Source organism: Phyllopteryx taeniolatus, chromosome 10, assembly GCF_024500385.1.
Source record: "Phyllopteryx taeniolatus isolate TA_2022b chromosome 10, UOR_Ptae_1.2, whole genome shotgun sequence".
NCBI classification, from domain to species: domain Eukaryota; kingdom Metazoa; phylum Chordata; class Actinopteri; order Syngnathiformes; family Syngnathidae; genus Phyllopteryx; species Phyllopteryx taeniolatus.
This window is the reverse complement of record NC_084511.1, coordinates 19671126-19696934: the sequence shown is the minus strand read 5'-3', so window position 1 is coordinate 19696934 and position 25809 is coordinate 19671126. Positions and strand designations below refer to the sequence as shown.

Below are 25809 nucleotides of genomic sequence, written 5' to 3'. Positions count from 1 at the left end.
ATTTGTGTGGATTTATTTGTTTGTATGGAGGAACATAAGAGAATGACCATTCAGTCAGTCCATTATCTTCCTCCACCTTGCATCTAACTCAGCTAAATTGTGCATGGATTTCACATGACAAATGTTAAAGGTCATATTTTTTTTGTCTTGTTTCGAATGTGGTCTAAATTTTTGTGTGTGTACAATGGAAAACAAGAGTGCGTGAGCATGAGCAATAACTCGAGTCCTGTCAATTCCTCAGTGTGAGCTTGTGTGTGTTGGCCACATTTTCCTGCATAGTTGATATTCGGTTGTTCGGTCTTCTGACAGACGGATTCATTAAATCATGCCACAGTGGTAACCTGCCGTGACAGCATGCCATTGCCTCCTTGGAATTCTTTAATCAGAGTCTCTCATGCACTTAACGAGGAAGTAAACACACAAAATTGTCTGTTGGAGGAGAAATGAAGACGTTGTCTCAATTCACCTTGTCATGAGTGATGTCCATTGACGTTTGTTAAACAATATATAACAAAGTGGGGGGTTTTCATTTTCCATGAATAGAAAATATGCTTAGCCTTAGTCAACAATATACAAGACAAAAGTGTGAGATTTAGCGATGTATGCCAATGGGTTAGCAAAGACACATGGCACTCTATGTAGAGTGCCATGTGGCTTTGTCAGTATGTATGTGATATTGATTGTCTTTTTTTGTGCAAATATTCAGGTGCTACCTTTGCCATGGTCACAAATATGCATTCTGAAATTAATTTAAAATACCAATCAACTTGTTTTTTTTTTAATCAGTTCCCGCATGACAATTTGAGTTGGCGATTCAGAAACACAGTTATGCCAATTTATTGGTAAAAACTGGAGTATATAGTGTGTGTGTGTGTGTGTGTATACCGTATTTTCACAACCATAAAGCACACTGTCTCAGTTACGGGGTCTATTTCTGTATTTAACACATACATAAGGCGCACCGTATTATTGGGTGCAGGCATGGTAAAACATACGATAGCTTAAAACATACGGTAGCATGCATGCACGTTAAAACAATGTTTTTAAAAAGGCAGCGGGACCAAAACTGAGTTCGGTTGTACTTTATTGAAGCATTTAACAATGTACTCACATTATTTTTTTATCAATTCTCATCCACAAATCCATCAAAGTCCTCATATTCTGTATCCCAAATGAACAGCTGGGCAAGTTCTCTATTAAACACGCCAGATTCGAGTCAGTCTCGTTGCCGTGCGGCTCCTCAGAAATGATGCCGGCTTTTACGAAAGCTCGAACAACAGTGCAAGCAGACACGTTAGCCCAAGCATCCACAATCCATTCCCAAATTGTGGCATAACTCGCCCGGCGCTGCCTCCTAGTCTTAGTAAAGCTGTGTTCGTCATCTGTCATCCATGGCCCCAAAGCCGCTCACTTCACTTTGAACGCCCTGTTTACACGGATGTCCAGCGGTTCGTCAAGCCTCCCGGAATGATGGCAAGCTCCGAGTTATTGCACTGAGTCGAATGGTGACTGTAGCGACACTTCTCTCGGCGGTTCTTTGCTCATTAATCCAACTCGGGCCACCTCGCCTTGTTTCCGCGTTTTGTTTTTCTTTTTTTTCCGCGGAAACTCAGCTTCGTCTTCTTGACTTGGCGAAGCTCGTTTTCCTGCTTCCTCCACTTGCGAACCATGGATTCGTTGATCTTGAATTCTCTCTCTGCTGTTCGATTCCCATGTTCCTCCGTGCAACTGATAGCTTGCAGTTTAAACTGTGCTTCGTAAGCGTGTCTCTTTGTAGGTGCAGTTTTCGACTGCGGTCAAGCCAGCCTCCACTCGTAAAGTAACCGTCAAGCCAGCCGCCCCTAATTTTGTTCATACTAGGCATTAAGGTAATAGCTTGCCAACTTGCGGCGAAAGCCACCTTCAAAATAAAAGCTTCCCAATAATACGGACCTCAGTGCTCTTCGGTTAAGGAATGCAACCAGCAAAGTTAATTTGAATCTTGAGATACATTCAGAAATGTAGTTTATTTGATATCTTAAAATAAATGGTAAATGGACTGCATTTATATAGCACTTTATCTACATCATCACAGTGCCCAAAGCGCTTTACAAAGCCACACACACATTCATAAACCAATGGGCGATTGCTGCCATGCGAGGCGCTGCCAGTGCTACTGGGAGCAAATTAGGGTTCAGTGTCAAACCTGTTCTACCTACTGAGCCAAAGCCACCCCATCATAATCCCATTGGTATCGCATGACAAGTCCAGATCTGTGTGACAGACCACCAAGGACGCCACTAAAAGAGGTGTGATTAAGATCTGATTGTATTTCAAAATAAAAGTATCCGAAAACTAATAAACTACATTTTTTAATGCATCTCAAGATTCAAATTAACCTCGCTGGTTGCATTCCTTAACTGAAGAGCATTGACGTCCGTATTATTGGGAAGCTTTTATTTTGAATGTGGCTTTCACCGCGAGTTGCCGACTTATTACCGTAATGCCTAGTATGAACAAAATTAGGGGTGGCTGGCTTGATTGCTACTTTAAGATTGGAGTCTGGCTTGACCGGCGCTATATACCTACTGGGGGTGTGCTTTTAGCGTCCTCCTTCACCCGCAGCCTTCCCCCTTTAACCGCATGCTGTCCTCAGCAACGTCCGCTTTTCCTCTGTATAAGCAGCGTGTCGGCAGGAAATGCTCCCAGTCAGTCAAGCGGAGCGCTCATCACACGACAACATTTATAGATTTTGGAACTCGGTGCACACATAAGGCGCACCGCATTATAAGGCGGCCCGTCCATGTTGGTGAAAATTTCCGACCTTTAAGTGTGCCTTATGGTCGTGAAAATACGGTGTGTGTGTGTGTGTGTGTGTGTGTGTGTGTGTATATATATATATATATATATATATATATATGTAGTTTTCTTGTTTCTGAATTGTTCATTTAGCAAATAGTAAATTTGGATTTTAAAGTGCAGAGTGAGGATGTTATTCTCCCACAAAGGGTGTGCAATAATAAATGCTTATCATAAAAAAATGGAGCATTTGTTTGTTGTTATGAATCCGCTTGCAGATAGAGGCAAAGTTTGCCTGTGAGCTGCCTGCCTTGAAAACAGAGTGGATTTTAAAGATGCGTTTGGGGAATGATGGCTCTGCGTGTTCCTTTTGAGGCTATTTTAAGATGAAGACCTGCAGGTTGTGTGCAGTCTGTGAGTGTAGGATATGTGCGTGTCAGGGTTGTGTTTTAATTAGAGAGACAGGAGTGTGTCCTTGGGCTGGCGCCGAGGGTCAGGAGAACCTGGTTGTCCTGGGACGAGCCTGGCAAGTCTGCTAAATACCCATTACTCAGATGTGTAGATGCACTTAAACGTGCACACACACCTTCACACCCTAGCATGCGCATATACATCAAGGTCTTTGAGTCTCTTCCTTTTGGCCACTCATACCGTGGTAGGCAAGCAGCCTGCATCTCCATATGTTCTCAGGCCATCTCATCACTGAAAGCAAAATTATAGCTGGCACTGCTCTGAGAAGATGAAGAAAGGCAAGGGAGCCATGGAACGGAAGGAGGGTGATTGAAAGGAGAAAAGGTTGAGAGGGGAGAAAGAGGGAGCATATAACATTTGCGTTCATGGCCAACAGAAAATGCCACTTCAGCCTGGCATCTCTCTTTCATGCTGTGCTGCTCTCTCCAGCCTTGCCTTGACCCAAAGCTTACATCCGACACCTATTTCCATACACCTTGCTGTACTTGCACAACCTTCCATCGGTCACTTCTGTTCTCATTTCCATGCATCAGCCTTCCCATTTTCATATGTCTCCCATTTGACCTCTGGCTTTCATCCAGCCATATCTTCCCCTGCCTGTATTCATTTTCATATCACAGAACCTCACACCCAACTTCCGTCAGCTTTCCTTTTTTGATTCTGCCGTCTGAATCTCCCTTAACCTCTTTTTTTTACTCCTCCCATACCTATATTTGCAAAACTCTCTCCATCCCTCCACAGCTAATCTCCTCCTCTACCCTCCCCACACACCTCCAGTGTGCCTAGCCTAGGCCCCAGCCGATGATGGAACTCATAAAGCCTCCCAGATGAGGTGATAGCTAATGGCTGTTGAATAATGCATAGCAGGCAGGATTTAGAGAGCCCAGTCTATTAGCCTGACCAAATACTCTGGGCTTTTATTAAAGACCAACACTTACAATTACAAACTACATTAAGTCTGGGGTCCTGGTTCACCACACTCTCCTGTAGTCTGTTCCCCTCTCTACGGTTGTCGCGAAGGCTGAATATGATTTTGTCCTTTTAAAAAAAAAAAAAAAAAAAAAAAAAAAATTGCCTTTAGCCAACTGATCCTTTTAGAAGAGGTTGCTGATGGTCTTTTTCTAGTTTTTGCATCTTTTTTACACTGTTGTGTCAAGGGTTAGTGGCCGTTTTTAATCCCTGTTGTAGCTAGAGAAAGAAATGGGTGAGGTGGAGGACTGGAGCACATTTTCTCTGTGGGTGGCTCGTATGAAAATGAAGGCTTGTGTTGAGGTCATTTATGTTTCTCTGCTGTTTATATATATATATATATATATATATATAAATAAATAAATGTTTCTCTGCTGTTTATATATATATATATATATATATATATATAAACAGCAGAGAAACATTTATTTATTTATATATATATATATATATATATATATATATATATATATATATATAAATAAATAAATGTTTCTCTGCTGTTTATATATATATATATATATATATATATATAAATATAAATATATATATAAACAGCAGAGAAACATTTATTTATTTATATATATATATATATATATATATATATATAAATAATGTGAGTGTGAATGGTTGTTTGTTTCTATGTGCCCTGCGATTGACTGGCGACCATTTCAGGGTGTACCCCGCCTCTCGCCCGAAGATAGCTGGGATAGGCTCCAGCACGCCCGCGACCCTAGTGAGGATAAACGGTACGGAAGATGGATGGATGGAATTTTAAGTGTGGCACGGTGACCGACTGGTTAGTATATCCACCTCACAGTTACAAAGTCTAGGGTTCAAATCCCACCTGTGTGGGTTTTCTCCGGGTACTCTGGTTGCCTCCCATATTCCAAAAGCATGCATGGTAGATTAATTGAAGACTTAAAATTGTCCATAGGTATGAGTGTGAATGCTTGGTTGTCTATATATACACCCTGCGTCAGCCAGTCAGCTGGGATAAGTTCCAGCACACACGCAACCCTAGTGAGGATAAGCGGATGGAATTTTAAGTGGAATGTAATTCATTTCATCATTAGTATATCTGTTGTTGCATCCATCTTTTACAAGATGGATTTTAATGTTTCTAGAACATCTCTGTCAATGTGTGTTAATGATCACTAAAACCTGCAAGCGTGTTTAAATGGCTGTTAAACGGCTATATTCAGTGGTTGCGTTTGTTAACGGCTGTCTAAACATTATTTTACCTGGCTATGTACAACTGCAGACTTGACTTTCTCTCTGTAATAGTTTATTGACCTGGCCTTTAATTTTGAGTTTGCTTGGCAAGGTTTCAGCTTGCATTTGCATACTACAATGTAGTGTCTGCACATTTTGAGATGTTTGAATGTTTAGGTCACTGTGTGGACACTGTGAATACTTTATATGTTTATTTTTGTTCTCTTTAATGATACAGCAATCACTGGATCAATGTTTAACCGGCTTTCCTTTTTTGTAATTCCGAAAGTTATCTTTTTACTGGCTGGCTTTCCTTGATGACATAATTTGTAACAGTGAAAGAAAACACACCTGGCAGATGGTTTGAGACAGAAAAGTGTCAATTTTTAACCTCCCCCTATGTTTAAGCATAATCCTAAATCAAGTGTACAAGCTGGAACTGGTACAAGATGTCTTCCAAAATGAGTTAACACAACCATGGCACGCCGATAATGACATCAGATGAGCTGTTGAAGGCCAATTCCATAGCGTAGTAGCTACTGTACTGTACATAACACATATTCAGTTTTAGAATCTTGACTGCACATCTTATTGAGAATCAGAATTTGCTGCTTGAGGTTTCGCTTAGTGTTGTCATCAACAAGCGAAATTAGTGTGTGCACTTATAAACATCAACATCCATCCATCCATTTTCCATACCTCCCCAGGGTCGCGGGTGTACTGGAGCCTATCCCAGCTGTCATCGGGCAGGAGGCGGGGTACACCCTGAACTAGTCGCCAGCCAATCGCAGGGTACATATAAACAAAGCAACCATTCGCACTCCCATTCACACCTATGGACAATTTAGAGTCTTCAATTAAACTACCATGCATGTTTTTGGAATGTGGGAGGAAACCGGAGTACCTGGAGACAACCCACTCAGGCACGGGGAGAACATGCAAACTCCACACAGGTGAGGCCGGATTTGCACGCGGTTCCTCAGAACTGTGAGGAAGATGTGCGAGTCTCAGTGTGTGTAAGATGAATCGAGGAAATAAATGCTCTCTGTTGTGCCACATGGACCTCAGCCAACATTGCTACTCTGTGGTCTCCCTTGTCTTGCTGATGTTTATTTGGTCTGACCTCTTGGTTTCCCTTCTGGCAAGCTAGTTGCTCAATGGCCTGCACTATATATAGTAATGAATGAATGTCACTGACCTTTAATATAATCCTTTTGTTTGAAATCACGTACTTTGAAGCTTAATGTCAAGTCAAAAGTGATCCAAAAGGACAATGCACAAAAGTTTAATACAGAGTAGTACACCAGGAAGTCACTGCACAGTGAAAGTTTTAAGTGAACGATTTAAAATTAAAAAGAAGTTTTTTTTTACCTTACAATTACACAATAAATATAAAGTATACTATACTATATTTTACAATGCACCAAGCAGACTTCTCCATGAAAGTAATTTAAGCATTTGTATTTTTTCAAATATTGTTATGAAATACCAATTCAATCACAGCACAAGGTTCAGATAAAATAGTAAACATTCACTTCACAGCATATCTATGAAAAATTACATATTGCTGTTGACCACCCTGGTCAATGTATTTTTCTTCCCGCCAGTTGAGGAGTTGCCACTTTATCTAAATCTATCCATGAAATGAAAAAAAAAATAATATTGTTAAATACACCTCAGTCTCTAGTGTCTCAATGCATCATATTTATCAAAATTTTTGTGATTTTCTTTTTTTTTTTTTTTTTTTATTTATTTTATTTTTTTTAATCATACAGGTAGGACTATATAAATTCGTGCCTGATTTGAGTGACTGCACTAACTCATCATTTTCTGATTTCCAACCTCACTCACCTACCTGAATCTGATAAGTGCCTACAGAAAAATGGAAAGAGAGAATAAAACAAAAACTATTAACCTTATATCACCAGACAGAGTATGTTTTTTTAACCTGTCCTGTTCAGCTGCATGACCATGCAGAATGGTGGATGCCTTTTGTGCTGGAACAGTTTTGCTTTGCAACAAAATAATTCCTCTGCTTATTTTGTATTTTTTTGTAATCAGTCTGCTGTTTATTGAAAATGCACCCGGACAGGAAAGGGTTTTAGGGGATAAACCGAGGGACAGAACGGGCAAGGGGAATAGGGTGTGAACCACAGCAGAAGAATAACAGTCTAGATATTTGATTACAAGTAAAGTTACAAAGTCAAATCGTTATTTGTGGACGAGGGGGACACCCGGTAAGGACATGCAACAACTATCCGGTAGGACAAGATGAGAGGACAGAAAAGGGCAAGACAGGACAGGATGTGGGAAATGAGCAAGACAGTGCTACTGATGAGTGGTGCGGTGGGATTCTTTTTAGTGTCGAAACACCTGTAAGAACCTGTGAGTTGTATCTTAATACAACCCGTGTTATTGTCAGTTGTCCCAGCATAAGCAATTCAAGCCTATAGCATGTCTATGGAATTTATTAGTGAATAAACACCATATCGCATGCATATTAGTCAACTGGTGCACAGAGTTGCTGAGCTGTCACATTGAGGAAGGGTGGGCCTGTACCCCCCTCCCACCCACAAACCAGCGAGCCCATCTCATGGGGGACCCAGCCAGGGGGACGCCACCCACTCCTCAGGACCCAGGGCGGTCCCCCAGCCCAACTGAAGGACCCCGACCAGTCCCAAAGGGACCACTTGCACCTGACCAGCACTGGACGTGGAGTATGTTTTTGTATCGACAGCTGATAGCAGAAGGCAATATAATCATAGTAATATTAAGCAGGATGTAAACTCTGAATGCATTTCTACTTTAATGACAGATAAGTTAAAAGTTAATTATTATTATTATTGTGTGTGTGTGTGTGTGTGTTTTAAAACAGGCCTGTATTGAGACAGCAAAGGACTTTGCTCACAGTATTCCTCTGTCTCTCTTGAGACACACATGGAGCAGAGGGCAACTGCAGTCTGATGTGGGGCATCTGTTCCCACATTTGTTAAGCTTCACCTGGTGTGTGTGATTTAAAGATGGTGAGCAAGGAAGTGGGCCAACGGTGTGCGAAAGTGTGTGTGGGATTGCGCTGAGATTGGTGTGATAGGTGTAGTTGGTGGAGTGGAACAGCAAGGTGTTGTTGCAGTAGAGGGCAAGTGCGGACTTGTCATTGGACTGTGTTAAAGCTGACCCAGGGTGTTGGCTGCACTCACCTCATTGACCGCAAGATGGCTGCCAGGCGAGTCTGCAGGTGGTACTAAAGATACATCTCTTTTCGTTTATGCCCCGCTCTTTTTCTTCAACACTCCACAGGTCTCTGTCAGTCTCTATTATTCAGTATGTCCAGTCTGGAAACCAAGTGGCCCTACCCGTTTTTGGCTGTTGCTCACGTCTTTTTTTAATCCATAATGCACATATTCTCTAAATGCTTCAATTTCCATACTGTAATCTCAGTGGGGACATTACATGCTGTAGTAAGCCTGAAGTTGGCCTTTGATGCCTGGTTAAAATAGCAAGATGAATGTGCTAATCAGATTAATTTATAGCAGTGGCTAGTAAAGACCAGGACCCCATCACAGATGACCTTTTTCTCCTTCAGTGGAGACTTACTGATTCAAGTTTAACATGGTAGCTGAGGGCAACTGGAGGTGATTTGAGGTAAAATACGGGTGGATGTCCTGATGTTGAACACAGTGCCGTTGACTTGAGTAGCATCATATGGAAATAGTGTCTCTGGTGTGCCATCATTGACACACAAAGCTTATAGTACTCTGATTTATGACTATTGTGGAGAATTGAGTGCTTCGTAAAGATTCGCCGCCGCCTGAGATTGAGTAATCAGTGAAGTGATCTGACTTTGGTGGATTACATTTCCAACGAGCTGTAACGTCAGTTTCAATGGCATGACTTTGTCAGAGAATGGGCGCTGAAGGAGTTATAGTCCAACTCTGGCCCTTTGTCAAGGTCATATGGATTAGAAATGATTGTGTTTCCAATACTCTACTGGCGAGCTCTGCATGATGAATCATCACTCCATTCCAAATCGACACCAATTAAGAAGGTTTTGTTTATCCTGCTCTGGGACATGCTGTGGCTGTTCGCTTGGAACAAACATGCTCACCCCTTTCTCTTTTCACAAGCGACACTTTGGTATTTGCAGGGATTAGCACACTGTGCCTCTGCGGTTTTGTGTGTTTCCATCTGCGTGCTTTCTTATGCACTGTGGGGCTAGTATTTGTTTCAAGCCTGATGATTTTGCCTTGTATCTACACACTCGTGCATGTCCGTGTTTGCTCGTGTGCGATGTTGGCATGTGTGCGCCAACAGTCATGTCACTCACTGTTTGCTGTGTAGTCCTGCTCTGTTTGTGCCAGTAGTTTCATGTCTAAAAGGCATGCTGTATGAAACGTGCGGTTGTGTAGCGCATTGCCAGGCCACTGAATTCATTTGCATTCATTCCACTGCCTGGCTCTCCTCAGAGCCCATTCCAATTACCAGCTCTTTCTTTTCGCTTTCACTTTCTCTCGCTCTCTGTCTGTCTCTCTCGCTGGAGTTTCTGGTGATGCATCTGTCTACATTCTCTTCTCTCTTTTTAGTCTGCAAGGAATCTCTTCATATTGGTTTGTTTGCTGTCAAGGCCAGCTACTTTCTACAGTTTTAGTGTTGGGAGTCACACATAAAAAATACTGTGTGTGCATGTGAGTGAAAGCAATAATCCCTCATACTGTTTGTGTGCTTGTTGTGATTGCTTTGGGGTTGAGGGAGATGTAGCGTATGTTCATCAGAGAGCAAGAGCAAGAGGGAAGGAGAGAGAGCATTGTGAGGGTTCTCACTGCGTGAACTAATCACTACAGTGGCCATGGTAATGTTTCAACTCTTGAGTTTCGAAATATTGCTATTATCTTCTTCCTCTCAATGCAAATTATTGCTACTAAATCACGTGCCACCAATGAGATGGCACCAAAGCTCATGTAAATGTCCAAATATGCAAATGTATTCATGGGATTGACACTCTCAAAGACAGAGAACATTTACAATGTGTTTATTATTGATGTTAACTGCATTTTGCCAAACAGAGATGTTACATTAGCTTTTGTTATGGCTCTTTTTCTGTTAAAGTGTACCTAATCATAATTTTATTTTACCTGTATATACTGTGTGTATATATATATATACAGTATGCTATCTATCTATCTATCTATCTATCAAAATTAATGTTATGTGAAATTGAAGCAACTTAAAATTAATAGTAAATAAAACATTTGTCTGTGAAACTTGTACTGTTAATTACATTTCAAAGTCAGATTATTAAAATAGCACACAAGTGCGAGTGTGTTTCTGAAAAATAATTTGGAGAATGCGGGCCCCTGCAGTAAAGCTTTTGAGTGATGCTAAGCTTCTCGTTTTAGAACTCTGCCGCTCCACTCTAGAGGGTTCAACGCCTTCTCCAGGGAAATGCTACTTTCAGAATCACCTGAAGCCTAAACATGATTGTGGAGTTGTTTTTGAAGATGGGGTTACAAACAAGCAATTATACACAAATGCACGCAAATACTGTACACACACATACACACACACACACACCTACACACACACGCACACACAGACACACAAAGTAGAATTTGATATGGAAAAGCCAGATGACGCATGGCTGCTAATTATCATGCTCTGTATGAAAATTGATTGGGAAAGAGAAGAGGGAGCTGTGCGCCCTCAGTTTCCTTATTTTAATTTTATGGCTTTAATTGGACTATATGATTGTGTCACTTTGGTAAATGGAGTTCCTGACGTTTATCCCCGTGTCTGTGAATCAAAGGCTGTTTTTAGTCTAATTGTTGCCTCTAAGCCCCATGTCATCAATACAATTATCAGTGTTTCTGCCAGCACTATTATTACCAATGTTTTTATCTTCATCGTTGTTATTGTTATCACCGCCGTTGTTGTCAGTGAAATCATCTTCTGCAATGTCTTTTTCGCCATGATCATTAGCAATATTACTCTCCGTTATCTTCCCAACTTTATTATTTTTATCGATATCATTATTGTTTGTGCCAACTTCATCAGGAAGCAAACAATGAAATGAGCTATTTTCGAAATTACAATGTCTGATGAGATTCCAAATTATATTTATATAAATTATGACATACATATAACTGGTCAGTGAAAGTAAGATGATTCCTCAAGACAGAACGGGAAGATAAAAGACTACAACATCTATTTGTGGTTGTTTGACCTTTTTATGGTGATTGTCGCGTATATTGGTCAAATTAAAATGTAATTAATTTAGGAGAAAAGAAAAAGCCGGAAGTGACGCTTACGTTACTTCCGGTTCACCGTAATTTTAAGTTGAATTGTTCAAATCAAGCTAATGTCTCGAAAGGGCACCACGTCACCTTTTATAAGTATAAAATTTAGGAAAAATTACGAGAAACCTTTTTATCAGTCTCGTAATCTGAAGGTTGCTACACTTTATGAAATTTTTAGTTCTAGATGAGGTTTACTTAAACTCAGAACACACACACAAAATCCAACCAAGAGTGGAATTTCATGGTATATTTAATGACATCTAAATGGATCTAAAGGGGAACACACAAAAGGGGTCTAATTAACATAGAAAATATTGTGTGTTGGACTAAAGTTGGAAACGTGAGTGTTTACTGCGTGCAGTGCGGACGGGAGAGAGAGGACAAAGTTGAGATTTTGTCTGTAGCTAGTAATTTCCCCGAAATTATTAGGCACTAATATTGTAGTCTGGCAAAGTTGCCGTGTTTACTCACGACCGTAAATTCAAACTGGTGGGTGGTAGTCTCTCTTTGGAAGTGGCTCAGGAAGTAAGGCGACAGATTTGGTTGCAGATGAAAAAGATGTTGAAAAATAAAAAAACTAAATAAAAGAGGCGGGAGAAGAAAAATGGCTGGTCGTCACACCTTCTTGGGAGAACTGGATGTCTCTCTTTCTGCCTCTTTTTGTGGCTTGCTGGCAATTTCAGAACGATCCCGCTTGGCTGGGAGCGTACCCGGTACCTTCGTAGTAGCGGCTGTGATCGCTTAGCGGAGGCCCACGGTTAGGCTGGGAAGCCATGTCGGTTCTATCCCGGCTCGCGGTTACCAAGCCGTGTGCCCGCACAAAAGGGGAGGGGTGGCCGACGGCCAGCCCGGCTGGTGAGCTGCCAGCAAGGTTAGGCGAGAGGAAAAAAAACACACAACAAATTTGATCAAAATGAGTTTAAAATCATATACTAATCTAATACACTCCCAACTTTGTACTCTCACGCGAAGAACCATTGTTTAAACTTTGGTCGTGGCAGATCTGCAGATTTGCTTATTGTTCAATACAACATTTCGTACTGTTTGATTTCAAATCAAGAGGAACAGTTCTCAGAAATCTTGCAGAGGATGTGTAGATCTGACAATAGTGACACAGACACCCAGGCATACATTTCGAATATTTCTACAGAGTTTGTAAGATATCAAAATGGACATTTTGTCTTCCATTAACAAATATCAAAGGCGAGTTGGCAGTTCCTCTCAACGCCAATGGGTGGCGCCTCACATGCATGTTTGAATATTAACCACATAGTGTTGTTGGAGGGAGGGTCCATCAACCTTTTGGTCGGGGAAGGAGTCTTTTGAAGCCAGGAATCAAGATTTGACAGGAAGCTGCTAATTAGGTTAAGGTCCACTTGACGTACACCAGGAATTCTCCTAGTGGCCGTCTTACAGCAGGGCAGCGAGGAGGAATGGGGTTATCAAGTGGTTGGGAGTCCCTGTGGCACCTCCGATTGCGGGAGCCTATCCGCTACAGTGATATTTATTTTATCCAAGCACAATAGTGGAATAAACTGTGTGGCAATTTAATGTGAGCCAATTAAGAAGAGAGATAAATTAAAAGCTATCCTAGGGGAAATTGTTAAACTTTTATTTTTAGAGTGGGGCAGGTTATGATGATGATGGATCATTTCAACATCTAAAATTTTCAGACTGCTTTGTTAGACAGGCAGGTATGATATTCTTGTAATCAGGCTCTATGAATTTTGTTGTACTTTCCTGCAATAGTGAAATTCGCACAACTGAGCACTGACCAAATGAGAAGAATTCGTGAGCCGTGAGTTTGCTTGGGTGACTCAGCCGGATGGCCAGATATGGATGGATGGATGGATGGATGGACGGATGGATTGATGGAGAGATGGATGGATGGATGGATGGATAGATAGATGGATGGATGGATGGATGGATAGATAGATAGATGCTTTCGTAGACCGCAAACATACTGAAAGGATTAGCTGATTGTGAACTAGGAGGTGTTAGTTTGCATTGTTCAGGTGAGAGACGCATTATGGAAAATAGATTTTAGATAAGCAGCAGAAAAAAAATATTAAAGCTTTTTTAGTTAAAAATTTAAATATAAAAACACTCAAAGACTTAAAAACATAACCATGCCCATTGTTCTTTACCTTGCACGTGATTTATTTGTAGTATTTGGACTTAGCTTTTGGACTTAGCTTTATCTGTCTTTTATTTTATTTTGAAATATATACTTACTGTATTTGTGTCCCTCAAGGGGAAATTCAACTCCTACTCCAATGTTTACCAGTGCATGTGTGTCTATGTGTGTTTCCTGGCAGAAATTCCATGACTTTAAATGATACTTTTTTCATAAATAGCCATTTTGAGTACTATTTCAGGGCCACCCACTGTGATGGACTCTTAATGTGCCTAAATACCTGCTGTGACCGGTTCCTTTCGCCCCCATTAAATCCACAGGTTTTAAATTTCTTTCTTTCATATGTCGTATGTCCCTTATATAACCAAAAGCTCATGATTCCTGAGAAATATCTCATAAGCGATTTTCGGAATTGCCGCTTCTGGAGGGCTAAGTCCAAGAGAAACCTTAGGGCAAAAGATGCTCCACACTGTCACGGATGTCTTCTGAAGCTGTAATGGTCCCTCCCCTAGCCTCTATCTGTTATCCACAGAGTTGAGTTGATGTTTCTGAACTCCAAGCTATCTGGAGAAATGTTGCGCACCCGCTGGCCTACATTGACTGACTTATACGGGTTACTTCTGGAGCAGCACAGCTTGCGGTTGGTGTCTCTTTGTCTTGTAGCATGAACGTGGAAAAGTGTATATTGAAAACAATGGTTGAGGTCCGATGTGAGGACTTAAATTGAGGTCGTTTGTCCATGGCTCTTTGGGAGTGGGGACCCAAAGCTGCCTTAGCTATGTATTCTAAAAGATCATCTGGCTTCCCTTTGCCACCTTACTCACCAAGTTTACATTCTCGCCCTGGCCCTCCATGGCCAGTCATATTTTCCTTTTCCCTCACCAGAAGGAATAATTGAAATTGTGATATCTTGACTCAACGCTGTTGTATCTCACTTTTACTAAACAGAGTGACTTAATAATGAAGTCTTTTGAAAATTGAGAGGCATAAATAATTTGGATGCATTATTTCAGTTCAAAATACAACTGGGAGCTATTGCGGCAACGTAGTGTTTGAGTGGTCAACACATCTGCCTCGGAGTTTTGAGGGTAGTGGTTCAAATCTTGGCTCCTTCCTGTGCGGAGTTGGATTGTTTTCTCCGTGCTTGCGTGGGTTTCCTCCCACATCTCCAAAATATGCATGTTAGGTTCAGTGAAGACTCTAAATTGTCCATAAATGTGAGTACTGGTTTCTCTGCATGTGCCCTGTGATTAGCTGTCGACCACTCCAGGGTGTATCCCGCCTCTTGCCCAAAGTCAGCCGGTATATGCTCCATCTCACCCGTGACCCGAATGTGCACAAGCAGTTTAGATGGATGTATTTCTACATACAGGAATGCCTGGAATTCATATTTTAATGTGCTTGACTATATTTTTTTGTGTGCTTGTGTATCCAGCTTTTATTGTTTACTACAACAAGCTTGTACCATTAGAAGCATAATCTAACAACACTAATCGGATATAAAAACTATGCGGTACCTTATGTGTAAACTTAAATTTGTCCTCAAGGTATTACATTTAGTTCATTTAGTTGCATATTACAAGTACATTAATGCCTCTTCCAGTTAAAATATCGTAACTTTAGCTTTGGCCAGGACTGTCACAATAAGTCTACAAGTATTTCAGTTGCCATGGTTACAGAAACTCATTGTTGTGAATCCATGTTCATCAGCATCTTCAAAATGCACAGTAAAGCAGACTGCAGTGCACTTAATATTAATGCCAAATTGGATAAATGAGAAGAGATGGTGTTGCCTTGAACATTATGGAGTTCACTTGTTTAAGAAATGTTAATGAAGACAGATACATATTTTCACACTGTACATTGCATAATGAATGTAAAAACATGACTGTAAAAAGTAGAAAAGTAACCCTGCAGGAGTTTATCAAAACTGTTCATTGTGCTAATACATTTTACTGCTCTGAATCGTCTTGGTATTCTCCTTGTACGATTCCCTAAATAGACAATATTTTATGAAACATTTTCTTTGATTTTATTTTTCTATTGCAGATACGCATATTTTTCTTAAAATTATTAAAGTTAAATTCTACCAGTCAGTGGTATTACACACATATAATATTATTTGTTTATATTTAGTAGAGTTTCCACTAGCTGACCACCGCTGAGTGAGTTAGGCTACAATTTGGAATTAATTGCACATTACATTTATAAAATGTATAAGAAGCAGAGCAACAGAAAATTATATCGACCATTGTATTCAATATCCTTTCACTTATTTAAGTGATGAGTCATACTGTTGCATAAGCAAATAACACAATGGCTTGCTGATTACTTTGACTTTTAAACATCACAAGGTACAACAAAGTGTAATGTGTCCGCTATAGGATAACTCATATTATAGAGGAATAAATGGAAATGCCAACATATAAAACATCATGTAAATGAACCACTGTACAAAGAAATAATATAAATGTAGGTATGCAGTTGAATTTTGACTTGTCTGGATTTTATTTCTTTCTTATTCTCTTTCTTATTGTATTGTAGCTCACCTAAGTATTACTATGTAATATATAAGCGTAACATTCAGTATATTGAGAAATCCAAAACATGGTAGCAGCAGATTTTGTATCAGGGCTCTAAGGGCTCCCATATGCTGATGAATAAGAGCTCCTGGTGCATCTCGCTGACACATAATGTAGTAGTCTAAAAATGTTCTGTTGGTTTCACCCCAAGTGAGCCACATTTAGTATTTAGTGTTGGTTCAGACAAAAATAACCTTTGTTTTTACACATCTATCTATCACTTTTGATGAAACAACACCTTGAGTTGATAGCAAAATTTGTTTCCTGTCATTTTACCAGGTCTTAAAGAATAAGCTTCTGGTCAAACTAATGAGCTGTTTTAATCTACTAATTTAATTAGGTGAAAACAAGAATTACCCAAGCATGACAGAAACAGTTCCTCTAAGTACAATTTGGCATACGGTTATAATTCAACACAAATCTGTTAGGCGTACTAAAAATACTAAATCGTGTGTGGGTGTGCAATGTGCATCATTGCAGATGGCCACCACAAGCAATAAACAACTACGGAGGAGGGCTGTTTAGTGAGACTGTACTGCATGTGTCAGTGAAACCATGAAATAAATATGTGCTATGAGTAATGGTTTGTCACAACTAATGAAAAGACCATTTCATTGTGTCACTGCGCAGAGAATGGAGGCATATTTTATTACATCATCTAAGAGTGCGTCAAAGGCAAACAGCTTGATGAGGGATCAATAACCTGAGCAGTATCCTTTAAAAGATGACAAAACCGATCATTTTGGTCAAACACTGTGATATATATATATATATATATATATATATATATATACATACATACACACACACATACTACATAGATTATTATTCCAGTAACTAGTGAAAATAAATTCTTATCCTCGCATCTTTATCCTGACCTTCACTAAATTTAAAAAAGTTCTTTTTTGGTTCCTACACAGCCCCTGCCACGGCTTTGTTGAAAAATATTACTGTGTTTCCAGCATAATTGTGATAATTGGATCTGTCCCACTAGTTACTGTCTCCTATGTCAAAATAACAATGAAAAGGTGAATAAATTAACAACATATCTTTGGTTAAGACTTTTGCACAGTGCAGTAATACAACACAATGGAAATGGAAGTTTGAAAGGAAAATTTTGTTGCATCCATTAAGCATGTGCTCCTTCTTTCTTTTCTTTAAAGAATAAAGGTTATGATCAATGATGATAAAAGTTATGATCAATCTGTTGCTCTAGCACTATTAAATTTTTTATGAGGAAAATTATACCCATAGGCACTTACACTTATCTTCTCAAAAAGATGCTGATCAGCCTAAAATTGTGAACAGTTTGGAGCTTGGCAAGATTGATTTGTGATTACATACTTGCATTCTGCTGTAAAACATTTCTTGTTGATGTGTTGCTCACAAATGTTTAAACCTTCATTAAATTTATAAAGCAAAGTTACATCAATATTTAACAACATTCCAGACTTTTCTGCTTGCTGTAAGAACAAGATGATTATTTACCCACATCTCACTAATAGCTGTTAAGATTAATAAAATTGTTCTATGGTGGCTTTTGCATACAGTCGTATTTGTACTGCATAGTAGTAGCAAAAACAACACTCAGATATGAGTGTTATGAGCCAGTTTTTGGTCAATAGTTTTTGGTCAATAGTTTCCCTTAAACCGTTTCAACTGGTTTGCAACAAATATTTCAATCTATTTCAATGTTGCTGCACAGAGTCAGTGTCTAGGGAAAGCTACTCAGTTTTTTAGCTGTGGTGTTCATGGAAGCATAATACAACCACATAGCAGGAGATGTCTCCCTAAACACTGAAAAAGAAAGTCTTAGGACAGGTGATGTGGATTCATAAATAAATACAAACACATACAAAAGCTACTTACACAAATGAAATGCATTACATGCAAACTGGTTCTATCAGCATTTTAGTACAGAAACACAAGAAACAAAACATTGAATTCGGTAAAACTGTAATAAGTGTGAGAAGGAAGCCTGAAAAGAAGAGGAGGCGGCATGGCAGAGGGTGTGGAGGAATTATAGTGTAAGAGAATGTTAAATGATGGATTGAAATAGCTCCAGCTAGACCTCGAGGTTACCAGTGTGAGCGGGTTACAGCTGGCTAGCTCATTCCGCAGAGCTACATATCTCATAATAAACATCATATGGATAGTTGGGCTGGCAGGTGAGGATTAAGTCACAGCTGTGAGCGCTTTAAACACTCAGTGTTACGGACAGCCAAGGATCTATTTATAGGAAACTAGAAATGTAACAAAGCAGGAATGGAAGTCATCAACTTGATTTATGCCAGTCAAAATGATGGCAACAAACTATCAACTTATATTTTGCCACTTGTGATTGCAATTTTTGGAACTGGTTGCTGATAAAATTATGTTTATGCCCACACTGCCCATTTTTTTCCAGAGTTACCCAGCAGTCCAGGTGGTCAGTTCACATTTCGCCCACTACCGCCACCTCCACCTCCTCCACATGCCTGCACCTGCGTCCGCCCGGCACCCTACACCCAAGTCAGTCTGCAGAGGAAGACCATGCCGACGCGTTGTCAGGCCAGCCAGGGTGTCCAGGGAGCAGACACCAGTTCAAGCACGGACCAGGCACAGCTTCATGACAGCTGGGTGCTGAACAGCAACATTCCCCTAGAGACCAGGTAAGGCAATGCAACAAATTATAACAACCTTTTGGTTGACCTTAAAAAGACAATGAAAAATATGCGTCAAGATGAGTAACAATTTGGAACAGATGGAGGACTTTCTTCCAAAATAATCATCTTTGGATTTATCATTTCACATTTTGTTAATTAAAGAGAAATATTCAAGTAGGAATTTGCAAACCTTCATAAATTCTGTGGCGATCAATTAGGGACAAGAATAGAACTTTATTTGGATGTTTTGAACATGCACAAAAAAGTGGAGCAGCACACATGCCTCATGGGTAATATTACACGACTTTGCACACCATCAAAGCCATTGTGAATCTCTCAGGGTTTTCCACTGGATTTTCTCACCACACCTCTGAAGATCCACCAGGGGACGATTATGAATTAAGACATCCCAAAACAAAATCCAGTATCCAGCACAAATCCTCTTTTTGGGAACAGATTGAAATTCCACCTTCAGTGGTGGAACCTGAAAACATACAGTACCTTCTAATGCTCAGAGATTGAGCCACTGCAGTTTCATCCCATCAAAGAGAATTAAGTATTTTCCAGCCGCATAAGTAATAATTGATCAGAGAATTATTACACAGATTCTCCTTTATGAGCCTGATTTTGACAGGAAGCAGAAAGGTGCAAAAGAATATGTTTGCATGTTTAATGAGACCTCAGGGTGGCGGCTCAATTCCGGCATTATGAGGATGAGATTGGCAGGCTGCCATGCCGGAAAAGGTGGTTTTAATAAGTTATGCATCAGACCATAATTAGATCTTATCTAATTTAAAGGAAAGGGATAGAAAATTAGAACATATGACAATTTAAATTCATCCTCAGCATGATGACAGTGTAATAGTTTCTTTGCTCTTCTGAGATGTAAATGTCGTGACTTGAAAGAATGTGCAAAGAGTCATAACACTATGATATGACTATATTATTGTTCTGTTTTAATTAGTATTAGTGTATAGTATAGGTTTTTATAAAAATTGTGTTAATGTGGTTGGACTTTAATATGGAAGGACTCTGCTTCACACAGAATTAAATTTAAAAATATAACTTTAAATTAGTCTGACATTTTCAATCAGCGATGTCCAAACCACAAATGCAAATGTGACCCATGACTGAGCCTATAGATCTTAGTCTTAGTCTTTAGTCTTAGTTGTTACTGTATTTCAGAATGGAATATACAACCCCAATTCCAATGAAGTTGGGACGTTGTATTAAACATAAATAAAAACTGAATACAATGATTTGCAAATCATGTTCAACCTATATTTAATTGAACACACTACAAAGACAAGATATTTAATGTTCAAACTGATCAACTTTATTATTTTTAGCAAATAATCATTACCTTAGAATTTTATGGCTGCAACACGTTCCAATGTTAATGATTATGTGCTAAAAATAATAAAGTTGATCAGTTTGAACATTAAATATCTTGTCTTTGTAGTGTATTCAATGAAATATAGGTTGAACATGATTTGCAAATTATTGTATTCTGTTTTTATTTAGGCGGCACGGTGGACGACTGGTCAGAGCGTCAGCCTCACAGTTCTGAGGACCCGGGTTCAATCCCCGGCCCGCCTGTGTGGAGTTTGCATGTTCTCCCCGTGCCTGCGTGGGTTTTCTCCGGGCACTCCAGTTTCCTCCCACATCCCAAAAACATGTATTAATTGGAAATTCTAAATTGCCCGTAGGCATGACTGTGAGTGCGGATGGTTGTTTGTTTCTATGTGCCCTGCGATTGGCTGGCAACCAGTTCAGGGTGTACCCCGCCTCCTGCCCGATGACAGCTGGTATAGGCTCCAGCACGCCCGCGACCCTGAGAAGCGGCTCAGAAAATGGATGGATGGATGTTTTTATTTATGTTTAACACAACGTCCCAACTTCATTGGAATTGGGGTTGTAATAATGATCATATTACATAGTGGGCCTTTATGATACAATGTAGAGGGTCTAGATAAAACCTTTATTTTAGTAAAGGTATTAATATTCTTATCTTGATGCTCCCTCACATTAACAGACACAATGGTTATCAAATTATTTTTTTATTCTCTCTTTTTTTTGCCCACCCTTACTATCAGATCATTTTTGCAATTGAGATTAAAGGATTATCAAGTATCAAAGTTGCCATGACAGGACATGCCGGTAGAATTTTAAAGGATGTTATTACTTTGATGAAAATGGCAAGAAATTGCATGTCTTGTCAAGAACAGCACCATTTTCTTTGATGCATATCTGATGAATTGTTGAGTTGTATTAGACTATATTGATCAGATGTCTGACGAGATTAAGCATTTTTGAAGTGTGCATTGATTTCCTTTTCAGCTGCAAAGTTTCAGGAGTGGCCACCGTGTCTAGGCACACAGATAGTCTGTCTTTTGGGTCTCACACTGGGTGGGGGTGGAATGAATAACAAATGTTTTGACTACAATACATTGACTGATACCCTTGCCTTTTCTCCTTCTCATCACCAAAACATGATACACCCATCTTCTCCATACTGTATTTGCATGAGTCTACCTTGTGAATAGCCTTGGGGCAGTAGACTTCAACCTCTAGAAGAGCGAGGCCTCTCATTTACTTCCTGTCTCAGGGGAAATTTGCTCCCCAGTATGAATTTCGAGCTTCCTGAGCATTGCCCCTAGATATTGTCTGAACTGGGAAGATTGTGAAACATTTTAAAAGTAACACACATGAAGATTTTAGATACATCATCATCATCTGGATCCTGTTTTTGAGCAAATCCTTTCTCAGAAAACAAAAAAATAAAATAAAATAAAAAAACAGAAGGACCAAAGTGGATCTCACCTGTAGATTGGCCCCAAAGCAGTGAAATGCCCACCTGTATCTGTCATCTCTTTGTGTATGCTTGTTTTCTGCAGGCTGTGTGTCTGTGTGTATCCCAAGTTTATCTGATTTTAGACTTGAACTAGCATTGACCCTTTGGGTGTGCGGAAGCTTCATGTGCAGCCTCTGTGTCCCCCATCTGACTCCCACCCTTCAACCAATTCTGGATGGGTGGATGGGCAGAGCAAGGCAGGCCGATAGTAAAGGATGGATGTCAATTGTCTTGAGTTTAACAGCCAAATTATATGAAGACTCTTTGACAGCTTTATAGTGCTTTCCTAATGTAAATGAATGCTGTTTGTTTGACTATGTCAATAATTATAATCTTATCAGTGTAAATAAATACATAAATAACACATGCTTTTCCTTTTGAGTATTTCCCACGCCCTTCTATTTTAGTTTTAATTGTCCTGTAATTAGCTTATTAACTAGATCAGATGACAGGATTTTAGCCCCGATAGTGGCAAGTTCCCACATTGGGCCCGTCATATTTTGTCAGGGACGACAAAACTTCTTGTAGTGTGACATAATCCATGATCAACGATTAGGCCTAGAATAGTCCTACGACGACAAAATTAAAAGTCTAGCATCTTTGATTTTTTTGGGGATATCTTCCGTGTAGTGTTACATAACAATGACAACTCTCCGACAGTGCACCTTGACGTCGACCATTAGGACTGGGTACTGTGACTGGCGCGTCGCCTCCTGTTTGCCGTTGTCAACATTTATTAACGCGCACAAACCAATGTTGACCGAAGCTTTAGCGCACGACGAACGCCTGTATGTTAACGTACAAACGTTAGTGCTAACACTAGCTTGCTAGGCTACAAAATGTTTTGTTGCCTGCTTGCGAGTCGTATTGTATTAAAAGTATGTGAACATACATCAAGCAATCCTTAAATAGTACAACTCAAAACATCCTCTCCCAAACACCCGAAGCACCCGGTGCTTTTTTTTCCCTCTTTTTGTTTTTTGTTTTTTTCAACATTTCCGCAGCGATGTTGTCGCCATGGAAACGGTTGTATCCAGTTGTGGTGAAAGGTGACACGTTTTCTGGTCACACCTCCTCGACAGTGTTTGATTTGAAAAGATAAAGCCCAGTGGTAAAAGGCGGTGTAGCGTATATTGCCGTTTGGATAAAGTACAAGTATAGTATTTTACCCCAAATTATAAGGCACTAATCTTGTGCAGTCTGGCAACCACTGTTGTGTTACTCACGAATGTAGATCAGCTGGTCTTTGGGAGTGGTCTTTCTGCGCACGTCTCAAGAGGTTAGGAGGTAGGATTGGTTGACGAAAAAGATGCACAAAAATAAAAACAAAAACAGGCAGAAAAAGGGAAAGAAGTTGTTCTGCACGCGCTCTGTGGGAGATTGCGACCGTTTCTCTTCCTGCCTTTTGAGGGACTCCCTAGCAATTTCAGAGCGATCACGCTTGGCTGGAAGCGTATCTGGTGCTTTTAGCAGCAACTGCCCTGATCGCCTAGCAGTGACCCACGTAGGCTAGGAAGCCAAGTCTCCATCCCAGGTTTTCCTTGCCCGAACCGCGTGTTCGAGCAAAGAAAAGGGGAGGGGGAGAGGTTGCCGATGGCTGCCCCGTAGCTGAGGAGCTGATAGGCCAGAGCAGTAACAAAGCAGGACACAAGAGAGGGCAAGACCAAAAAAAAAGAGGAGGAAGAGGCAGGAGTCAGTGGTTAAATACCCAGGGGGCGTCCCTAAGAGGACGGAGGATCAGGCAAGACCACGCCTATCGACTCAAATTTAGTCTGTGAACTTTGCCATAAAAGTGGTGTAAAAATCACATCTTAATATAAAATACTCACAACTTTGTACTCTTTACTCATCGATAAAGCATACAGAATGACTGTTTAAACTTTAGTCTTGGCAAATCAACTGCTTATGACACATTTCATGCTGCTTGGCTTCAAATCCAGACAAACAGTTCTCAATGTCTCACAGCTGCAACAGTAAAGTTGACACACTGACACAGACATCAAGGCATACTTTTGGAATATTTCTGCCAAGTTCATGAAATATCAAAACAGACATTTTATCTTCAGTTTAAAAAACAACTTTGAATGGGAGTTCACGGTTTGCAATACTATCAAACGCCAGTGGGTGGCGCCTTGCATGCATGTTTGAATATTAAGCAAATAGTTCATCGCTGTATTTGCGTTCCACTGTCGAGCTGTCCCAGTTTGGTCCCCATCTTCAAAAGAAGGAAAGGAGTCTTTCTGAAGACGGGAATCATGATTTGACGGGAAGCTGATAATTAGGTTATAGTCCAGTAGGCGTCTTCTAGTGGTTGTCTCGCACAGCAGGGCCGCTTGGAAAAAAGCAGCTGATCAAGTGGGGGGGTCTTTTGGCAACTGGGTCAGAGTCACTACAACGGGTTGCGGTGGTATTGGAACACATGTCGTGGCGTGTTACCACTGTCTGACTGAGATACGGCAAGATTTTATGGCAGTAGTCTGACATCCTGCCATCGTGAAAGACCAAATTTGTCTTTGATTCAGGCACTACAGAATAATTGTGCTACGTTTTCTTTCATGGCACAAATCCTTCATGCAGAAAAAACATGTTTAACCTTTGTAAACCTCTACTTTTCAAATTGACGTTGTGTTTTTACTGAATTTCACTTTTTTTTATTTAAAATCATAACATTTCTTGCAAAACAAACATAATTTGGCAACATGCGGTTGCGAATGAAAGAATAGAGTGGCCTATGTGGCAGCCTGGTGTCCTTCAATGCTATCATTCTGCTGTCTGGCTCGACATTAATGACCTGTCCTCTGAGGACCATTCGGAGACCCACCAGCAGCCTGTGACCTCACACCCTCTGCCGTTTGAAGAGAACACAGTCAGGCAAAGCTGTGTGCATTGCACACCGTCAACTCGTATTAATGTCAATAGAGCATGAAGTAACCTAGGGCAATGGGTGAGGATATCCATCCATCCATCCATCCATTTACTGAGCCGCTTCTCCTCACTAGGGTCGCGGGCGTGCTGGAGCCTATCCCAGCTGTCATCGGGCAGGAGGCGGGGTACACCCTGAACCGGTTGCCAGCCAATCGCAGGGCACATACAAACAAACAACCATTCGCACTCACATTCACACCTACGGGCAATTTAGAGTCTCCAATTCATGCATGTTTTTGGGATGTGGGAGGAAACCGGAGTGCCCGGAGAAAACCCACACAGGCACGGGGAGAACATGTAAACTTCACACAGGCGGGGCCGGGGATTGAACCCAGGTCCTCAGAACTGTGAGGCTGACGCTCTAACCAGTCGCCCACCGTGCCGCTGGGTGAGGATATTTTCTGGCAAAAGAACATACACACATTTTGCAAAGAAAAAAAAAAAATAATAATAATAATGAGGAGGTGTCACATTAGTATCCCCATCACCAACAGACTTAAGGGAGTTCACTTTCAAATTCGAGTCTAGTAAGAGAACAGTGCAAAAGCTGCTTATTCTGTACTTCCTATTTGTCTGCCAAGATCCACTTTTTCAAATTGGATAGTTCCCCATTCCTTATATTCATACTTCCTCAGTTCACACCTTGGCTTGTAGTCCTTCCCTCCATTATCCCGAAAAAATATAGAATCAGTGAAACAATTAATTGCACTTCATTTTATCTTCATCTGCTTTCCTAAGTGTTCTTATAAAACAATCGTTAGTAATGGAATCTAGAGATGAAATTCTATGAACATTTCTTGTTAAAGTTATAAGGGGATCCTCAATTTACGACAGTGTTTAGTCCCTACAGAAGTGACATAACCTTAATTTGTACATAAGCAACAATTAAAAAAAAAAACTGCTTAATTGCAAGCTGTTAGTAGCCTTGAAATGTTGAATTATC

At 40.3% G+C, this 25809-nt stretch overlaps 1 protein-coding gene across 2 annotated transcripts in view; it reads left to right on the top strand.

Moving 5' to 3' along the window:
- Positions 1-25809, top strand: part of tenm1 (teneurin transmembrane protein 1) — a 220131-nt gene that overhangs the window by 48889 nt on the left and 145433 nt on the right. For both annotated transcript variants that reach the window (XM_061786698.1, XM_061786697.1), the window contains exon 4: positions 18850-19093. In XM_061786698.1, coding sequence (XP_061642682.1) covers positions 18850-19093 — 244 coding nt within the window. The remainder of the gene's footprint in view (positions 1-18849; positions 19094-25809) is intronic.